The sequence below is a fragment of the Lampetra fluviatilis genome, chromosome 49 (genome assembly GCF_964198595.1).
Source record: "Lampetra fluviatilis chromosome 49, kcLamFluv1.1, whole genome shotgun sequence".
NCBI lineage: Eukaryota > Metazoa > Chordata > Hyperoartia > Petromyzontiformes > Petromyzontidae > Lampetra > Lampetra fluviatilis.
Genome location: NC_136323.1, coordinates 10099705 through 10108940, shown reverse-complemented (window position 1 = coordinate 10108940; position 9236 = coordinate 10099705). Strand labels below are relative to the sequence as shown.

At 43.0% G+C, this 9236-nt stretch overlaps 1 protein-coding gene across 2 annotated transcripts in view; it reads right to left on the bottom strand.

Annotated features, from left to right (window-relative positions):
* Positions 1–343: 343 nt before the first annotated feature.
* The window catches only part of LOC144948528 (uncharacterized), a 29329-nt gene continuing 20436 nt past the window's right edge, over positions 344–9236 (bottom strand). The window contains exons 9-10 of one of the 2 annotated variants that reach the window (XM_078878103.1): positions 7525–7608; positions 344–1363 (exon numbers count right to left, since the gene is read on the bottom strand). In XM_078878103.1, the coding sequence (XP_078734229.1) occupies positions 1263–1363; positions 7525–7608 (185 nt within the window). In that variant the 3' untranslated portion in view covers positions 344–1262. The remainder of the gene's footprint in view (positions 1364–7524; positions 7609–9236) is intronic. The other variant, XM_078878102.1, reaches the window with a different exon arrangement.

Genomic DNA, 9236 nt, shown 5'->3' with positions numbered 1-9236 from the left:
AATATTTTTGTTCCTTGCTTCTTCCGCTAAACTCATGTACATTGAAAGTGTAAGTCGATGTGTGTGTCTGTCTTTTTCGCCCAGGCAACGCTGGGTACTTACCACTAGTAGGTTAATAAAAGTGTAAGCAGGTGACTTGTTACGTGTCCGTCCGAATGATTTTTAAAGACACTACATATGTATATATATGTAGTGTCTGCAGGGGAAAGACACCAATTGTGTAATTTGCAAATTTCTCAGCATTAGAATATCTGGTCAATGCCAGTTACATTGTATATTCTTGAGTTATGGGAAGAAACCAGAGGGAAATCGTTCACAATGCTGTTTACTCTCCAACACACCGGTGTGCTGAACTAGTAAGTAATTGGCACCGTTTTGTTTACGTGACAAACCTTACTAATTGGCTGTTTCGGGTGGTGGCGGGTTTAACGACGCATTTATATTTACGCGATCTAACCCAAACCCCAGGATCTTGTTACTGAGGCACGAGTGTCGCCACTGAGCCACCCTGCCGCCAAAGTGCGATCAAACAACTGCGAACTGACACGGAGTGGAGGTGGCCTTCATCTAGGAATGGATGGACAAAGGTGTAAAAATTACTTTGTATAAAAATAATTTTTGGGAAAACAATCTATTATTTATTGAAATATTACTGTTACATTAAGCAAGCACGATGGCGATTTACATCTGTTGCATATGAAAGAAAAACCATAAGATACATTGCTCCAATTGTTATAAAAAAGTGGGCAATAACATCGTTAACAATTTTGTTTACGTGACAAAACTCCAATCATGGTGGCATGGGTTTAACAAATAAAATGTGGTTAGCAGTTAAATGCATGCCCAGCACACTGGGAAATTCAAATTCACAACAGTAACATTTAGCTGTAAATCTAATAAAATATGACTACGGTGAAGGAATTATAGCCAAATCACCATGGGTGTTTGCAGTTACAGAATCAAGAAATTGTACATCACTACTTTGCTCACATCTGTAATCGTTAAATAGTTAAAATGCACAAGTTTATGCAATTCACGTAACACAGTAAACATGCGGCAGTTTTATAAACAAGGTCGCCCAGATGCTGGATTATGACTGGATCATGATAGCTAAAATGTGAAACACCCATGGACTGTGCGAGCAGGACCTCCCTTGCACGGCTCTCACGGTTGTAAATGAATGTGAAGTGTGGTGATGGTGCAGTAGCAGCAGCAGTGGAGCGAGTGCTCGGCGCTGCATCACCCAGGCCGCCCCCGGGTCTTCACGCGGAGAATGCTACCGAGGGATGGCAGAGCGCTCCTTCTCTGTGGCTGCTTAGCCGTTGAGAGACACGGCGTGAGCACACACCATCACGTTCACCTGCTGCACAACCATCACACACCATCACACACCATCACGTTCACCAGCTCCACACACCATCACGTTAAACTGCTGCACTCGCCACCATACACAACCACAAAGCATCACGTTCACCTGCTGCACCAGTACCACACACCATCATTGACCTGCAGCATAGACAATCACGTTCATCTGCTGCACTGATCAACCAAATATCACCACACACCATCACGTTCACCTTCTGCACACATCACACACCACCACACACCATGTTCATCTGCTGCACCCACACAATAATTGACCTGCTGCACCCCCTCACGTTCACCTACTGCACAATCATCACACACCACCACACACCATCATTGGCCTGCTGCACTACATCACGTTCACCTGCTCCACAATGTAATGCGTTTAAGCAAACCAGACAAAGTGAATGACAAAAGAAACATAAAATCGGGGACCATCTGTAATTGTGTCAATTGGGATTCTTTTTGGGGCTTTAGGGCAGAGACTAGATCCTTTTATGAGACCGTGGGATCATCTACAAATTCCTCATTCAGGCAAGGTAATTTTCATACCGGAAGCCTTTGTAGGGTCCCCTATGACTAACATCGTGAACATATAACAAACCGTTTGTCGGCGGCTTTACCTTCATGCTCTTCTGCACACGGGCTTCAGTTGTCTCGCACAAAATGGCAAATTGGGGGGCGTGCCCGTGCGGTAGGAAAGTGGCCCCAGCGAGCTTCCAACCGGGGTTTGTCTTGCTGCATGAACCACCATGGTTTCTGAAGAATTTCACGAGCTCCCGGGAATCCAGAGACTTGCGTGTAGCGAGAAGGCTAAATGCCCCGTGGTGGTTGTACTTGTCGTAAGCCGCACTCCACATGAATAAGCCAGCCACAGCTGTTTCGGGTGCCAAGCCTCACATGGATGACAGCCGTGCGCCACTACAATCTATTTATAGGTTTTATTTTCATTTTCCCTGATACGGCCCAATGGGCTATACAATAAAACCTTGGATTGCGAGTAACTTGGTCTGCGAGTGTTTTGCAAGACAAGCAATTTTTTAAAATAAATATGAACTTGATAAACGAGTGAGGTCTTGCAATACGAGTAGTACGTATACGCTTTGTCTGCAGAGCGTCACGTGATCACAACTGAGCCGATGGTTCTTGTCTCTCTCTCGCTGCGGGATTGTGGGACTTCTCTTCACTTGATACAGATATTTTGCTGTGACAGTTTCACCTGAAGACGGAAGCTTGTGTTGCCTCCGAAACGTCTTGATTTTATTGTTTTTTTTTTAATTAATTTTAATTTCATTTTTTACCTACGTGACTTTACCGAAAGAACTAAGAGTATGGGATTGTGGGTAATCGTCTCCCATGCTCGGCCTCAGTCGGCGTGCCTCACTCGTATGGTCAACATCCGTGCGAGCTTATACTGTTTACGATAGTGTTGTGACCACATGTGTGTGCGTAAAGCATTTTTTAAATTTTGTATCCAAGTGTAGTGACTGTTCTTTATTAACTGTACTGCAACAATGCCTTTTGCCTCCTCAAAAGGAGGCAAAAGCAAGTGTTATTGGATAGGTTCCTTGTTAAAGTCGCACAAAAAGAAAAAGATTCCAATGAGCCAACAGATGGCAGTGATTCCGTTAGTGACAGTGAAAGTCGTCCTACACAATAACCCTCCTCTCCTCCTATCTCTCGTCTCCCTCACACCAGCCACGATTACATTTAATTAATACATTTGATTACTTTATATTAAATTTAAATAATAAAAATATAAAAAGGTATTTTGTATGAATCATTTTTATATGAATATTTTTGGGTTGTGGAACGAATCATCTGAGTTTCCATTATTTCTTATGGGGAAATTCACTTTGATATACGAGTGATTTGGATTACAAACACGTTTCCGGAACAAATTATGCTCGCAATCCAAGGTTTTGTTGTATAGCTATTTTTCTGAAGTGACCTGGCTATCACAAATGACAGCTCAACCAAGTGGCTTATCACGTGTAAATGTATAGCACCCAAACTCTAAACGCATGTTTCTTCTAAATGTGGAGGGAAAAACTGGAGAAAAATCCACATGACCATTGGGAGAACATGTAAACTCTAAATATACAGGCCTCAGGATCGGCATCGAACCCACGACCTCCTTCATACTAGGCGAGATAGTTAACATCTCGCCACCATGGCACCATGGTCGACTCGACTTTAGTAACCTCCCCTCATAACACTATCTGTGCACATTTTGAGTACTAGTTACCATTGTAGGGTTACTTTGCACAAGAGCCACGACAGACCTGAACTCCGAATGACAAATTCATATTCTTGGGTCTTTTGGTAAAGACACGTAGATAGTACTCTTTGATTCTTTCAGTAAAGTCAAGTAGATAGTAAATAAATTAAATAGAATACGACTTTTCGATTGCAACATAAGCAGTCGTCATCAGGTAGAACTAAATTTTAGAGAGAGAAGAAACACAGACACGGAGACACACAAGCAGAGAGAGACAACACAGATACACACAGAAAGAGACAGAGAGAGACACAACATAGACACACAGAGACCCAATGCCTCTGTGTCGTATCCTTAAATAGTATATAGGTTATTCTTTGGTTCTTTCGGTAAAGTCACGTATAAAGATAAAATAATAAATTTAATAATAGCATACTACGACGTTTCGATTGCAACACAAGCAATCATCATCAGGTATAAAAGAAAACTATAGACAGACATACAAGCAGACAGATATCACAAAGATACACAGAGAGAGAACACGTATCGGCACAAAGAGAGAGGTCGTCTCTGTGACGAGGCCTTAAATATAGAGAGGGGGCGGGGGCGGAGAGAGGGAGGGGGCAGAGAAAAAATTAGCATGTCAATGAGTGGACGACGACTTGGTACGGTACGCAAGCTTGAAAATTAGGAGAAAGACACACTCAAAACGTCGTAGTATGCTATTATTTAATTTATTATTTTATCTTTCTACGTGACTTTACCGAAAGAACCAAAGAATAATTCCTGCAGTCACGAAAGCTCCAAAATTAAGATTGAACCACTTCTACAGGGAAGTTTTAAGCTTATCGTTTTCTCTCTCTGCCTGTGTCCTCTCTTTGGAATTTTCACACTTAAATTCTAACGTAATCAACCAGGCTATGCGTTAATTGTGTGTTGACTGACTCTCTGTGTTGCATTACATTACATTTCGATATTTTACTAGGTTATTTAATTTTAGTGTGTCTTTCTCCTAATTTTCAAGCTTGCGTACCGTACCACGTCGTCGTCCACTCATTGACATGCTAATTTTTTCTCTGCCCCCTCCCTCTTTCCGCCCCCGCCCCCTCTCTATATTTAAGGCCTCGTCACAGAGACGACCTCTCTCTGTGCCGATACGTGTTCTCTCTCTGTGTATCTTTGTGATATCTGTCTGCTTATATGTCTGTCTATAGTTTTCTGGTTAGATTTTTGTTGCTATTTCTTTTATACCTGATGATGATTGCTTGTGTTGCAATTGAAACGTCGTAGTATGCTATTATTTAATTTATAATTTTATCTTTATACGTGACTTTACCGAAAGAACCAAAGAATAATTCCTGCAGTCACGAAAGCTCCAAAATTAAGAGTATATAGGTTCAAAGAAAATAACAAAAAACCACGACGTTTCGATCGCAACACAAGCAATCGTCATCAGGAGAAAAAATAGCAGGAAAGCTGCTGCGGCAGGATGTTTTAAAGGATTAAAATGGGTGTAGCCCAAGGGTCATAAGCGAAGTGGGCGGGGCTAGTGATGTTAAAGTGAGAAATTTGCATGTAAATGTAAGATCGGAGAGTTACCTCCACGACGACGAAGCTGCAGAGGTGGCCATTGTATTGTGAGCGATTAGCATGTCAATGTAAGATTGCAGAGCTACCGCCACATCGAGGAAAACGAGCAACGGTGGCTGTAAATTTTGATTTAAAGCTTTTGTGACTGCAGGGATTCATATTCTTGGTTCTTTCGGTAAAGTCACGTAGAAGGGAAACAATAAAATAATAAAAATATAAAACAATACAATTATCACGGCGTTTCGATTGCAACACAAGCAATTATCATCAGGTGTGAAAACCACAGCAAGAATTTTTTTAAAAAGTGGCGTTTTTTTCTTAACGTTAGCACCACGAACAGCAACTTGGCAGTTGTTCAGATGGACGAGTCCATCTATGTTCAGAAAAGAGGAGGGGAGAGAGGAAGAGAATGGAAAGCGGTCTGAAAGTCACCGTAAGCGTGAACACAATCAATAAAGACCCGAAATGGTTGATCAAATCCTTCCAATGATTACTAAGCCAAAATCCATCTTCTCGGTTGAAATTGTCTCTGTATTTGAATCTGTAGATAGCCTCATGAACAGATGGCTACCATGAAAGATTCGGTGACTTTCATACCGCTTTCAATTCTCTTCCTCTCCCCCCTCCTCTTTTCCGAACATAGATGGACTCGTCCATCTGAACAACTGCCAAGTCGCTGTCCGTGGTGCTAACATTAATAAAAAGAACGCCACTTTTTAAACATTTTCTTGCTGTGGTTTTCACACCTGATGATAATTGCTTGTGTTGCAATCGAAACGCCATGATAATTTTATTGTTTTATATTTTTATTACTTTATTGTTTCCCTTCTACGTGACTTTACCGAAAGAACCAAGAATATAACGGTGGCTGTGTTAGTGAGAAATTTAACCTGTTAATGTAAAGACATTTAATCTGTTAATGTAAAACCAGAGAGTCGAAAATAACTACGAACATTGGAAGGTAGGATGGAAACATCACAGCCAGTTATGACTTAAACTGGTTAATAACGTCCTTCCAATGATTGCTCAGTTTGTACCCAACTTCTCGGTTGAAATTGTGTCTGTGTCTATAGAAATGGAGGGCTTCATGAACGAATCTTTGTTGATAGCCAGTGGGCTTGCAAAGTACCTTCGTCTTAAAGAAATCAATTTAGTGTGAGCCCACCGCATTAAAACAATGATCAGCCACGGCCGAGGTATTAGTCCTACCATGTTTCAGATCTACCTTATGTTCACGAACACGGTCCGAGACATGTCGCTTAGTTTCCCCAATGTAACTACTGCCGCAAACACAGCTTAGTTTATAGACGTCGGAGTATTGCATGTCAGGGATCACATCGTTCACAGATGGGATCAGATCACAAATTTTATGTACGGTGTTAAATCGAACCTGGATTTTGTGTTTGCTAATGATTTTGGAAATCTTTTTAGTGACCCCTGCTATGTATGGCAAGGTGATGGTTTTGATGTGGTCCTCAGAGGGTTCTTTCCCAACGGTTGGGGTGATAGCTTTACGAATTGTGTGGTCCGAATATCCATTCATCTAGAGAGCTTGGTGTACGTGTTCCAGTTCACTGGCTAGGTGATGACGGTTGGATATACATAGAACTCTATGGTGTAGAGTTATGATGAGGGAATTCTTCTGGGATGGATGGTGATGGGAGTCAGGTTTTAGGTAGGCATCCGTGTGGGTGGCTTTCCTGTAGACAGTGTCCCATAGAGCCATCTGCTCTCTTTTCCATTAAAACATCCAAGAATGGTAACTTGCCATCCTTTTCCACCTCCATGGTGAATTTGATGGCTGGGTGTATGGAATTGATGTGGTTGAGGAATTGGTTCAGAGCTGGTCGGCCATGTGGCCAGATGACGAACGTGTCATCTACGTACCTCTTCCACAAAGATGGACGTAGAGTGGATGCCTGGATGGCATCTGTCTCAAATTTTTATAATGGCAAATTATCTAAACTTCATCAGTCAAATAAAATTGATTGTAAAAAATGAATTGGAGATTTTGATAACACAAAGTGGACTAATGTCTTGTGATCTTCCCCTACATGGAATTATCTCCCATCATCTCTTTTCCAAAGCTCTGGACCTTGCTGAATTCAAGAAGCATTTTCACCCTCATTTCAACTTTTATAGTGCTATTTATTGTTGACCGCTTGACGTCTTGGGGCTTTAGGCAAGAGCTTAGAAACAAAAAAATACATACCATCATAGTTTAAAACTAAACTTTCTAAGCTAAAGTTGAGATCCATGATGTCCCATTGAGTTTGGTTACTCATACACGACTCTCTTCTAAATGAGCGTTACTAGGGGCAGTGTTGCTTCATTGTGTGGATTGTTACCTTCAGCGCAGGAGATGTGGAGAAACGGACGAGGAGCGAGTTCGTGCCTGGCACCGGGTTGAATGAAAATACGAAGTTGTTTTTCTGCAGGCACAGAGGAAATCGCCAAGAATCAAACACAAATTGTTGGGTTTATCGCGCAATGTGATAGCCACTGCACCACCGCTTCATGTCCACGTGACCTTGACCCATTGTCAGTTGATATAATCGTAAGGCATTTGAAACAAAATGACTACAATGTACAGGGGATAGCCCCTTATTCACAGTGAACATAGCAGATCCCATAAACTTACCACATTTATCCAAGGGGGAAAAAAACAATGATAATCGGAAATAATAGGGTGCCTTTACCTATGAACTCCTCTCATCTGTAAAGGATATCTCAGATAATTAGATGAAATTCCCAAAGTACATGCCAGGAAAACGTGCCAAGATCCACGGATTACCAATGGATAAGAGGACAATTTTGCTGTGAAGATCTTCCTTTTCCACAAAAAATAGGAATTGCACTTCACTGAACTGATAATGTTGTAAGAACGTGGCAGGTGTGCTTATGTGCCTCCGTGTCAGTCGGTGTGCTGCCCATGTGCAGTACACATGATGGACACAGACACGGAGATAGAGAGAGCAAGCTACGGTTATACAGTTCACACCGGTACATACGGAGATGATGAGAAATAGAGGCGACGGAGATACCCATGCACAAACACGTGCAGATACACACTCAACACACATTTTACATACAGCGATGGAGGTGGCAGTAGTGATGGTGGTGGCCGCGGTGATGTTGGTGGTGGCGGTAGCGATGGTGGCGGTGCTGATGGGGTCTCGATGTTGGAGTACATTTGGAAAAATGAATTTCATAATGAAAAGCAACAATGTGGTGAAAGACATGTATAGTGTCTTGTAAAATCACTCAGATTGACACGTTGTAACAGGTCACCTGCTTACACTTTATTAGCCTATTCTTGCACCAGTTGTAGGGACTCCTATCAATGTCGCTACGGTTACTTGTGTTAATCAATTCCCACTCTTATCTATGCTACACCTTGCTAACCTGCACACAGCAGCCCTCCTTCTCGGCAGCTCAGCACTCAAGGCTTTGCACACAGTAGCATTTGCTCTCAGGAGCTCCGCACTCAAGGCTTCGCACACAGCAGCGCTCCCGCAGCCTACGTTCCCTCAGACCCACTCACTCGTCCGACCCGGGCGGGGGGGATCAACCATCACCCGCCCGGCGACTTGTGAGGATTGAGGTCCGTTCCCGGCAGCGGCGAGACGTCTTCGCAACACGAACCCCCGCGCCTCCTTATATCCCCCTCCCAATTGTCCAGGTCCTCCCTTGTGTCTCTTTAGGGCCAGACAAGCTGGAGCCTGTCAAGCCATCAATCACCCCTTATCGCACGTCTCCCTGGCAACACTCCGTGTCAGCGTGCAACCCCAGGCCGACCCTGTCTGCACCCGATTCTCCCCTTGAGGTGGAGGTTTACCCGTGCACGTTGCACACGCGCACCTGCCTGCCCTCGGCCAACAGTGCACACCGTGTATTTTACCACACTACACGTGCTTAAATCAGTGCATATTACCTGATGGTAATGAAGTGGGGATACCTTTACCCAGCAGCAAATAGAATGTGGCTCACGGTGAATTTGCATCATGAGTAACGGGTTCACACGATGCCTGCAGCCACCCGCGCCGCTAATATTCAGAGA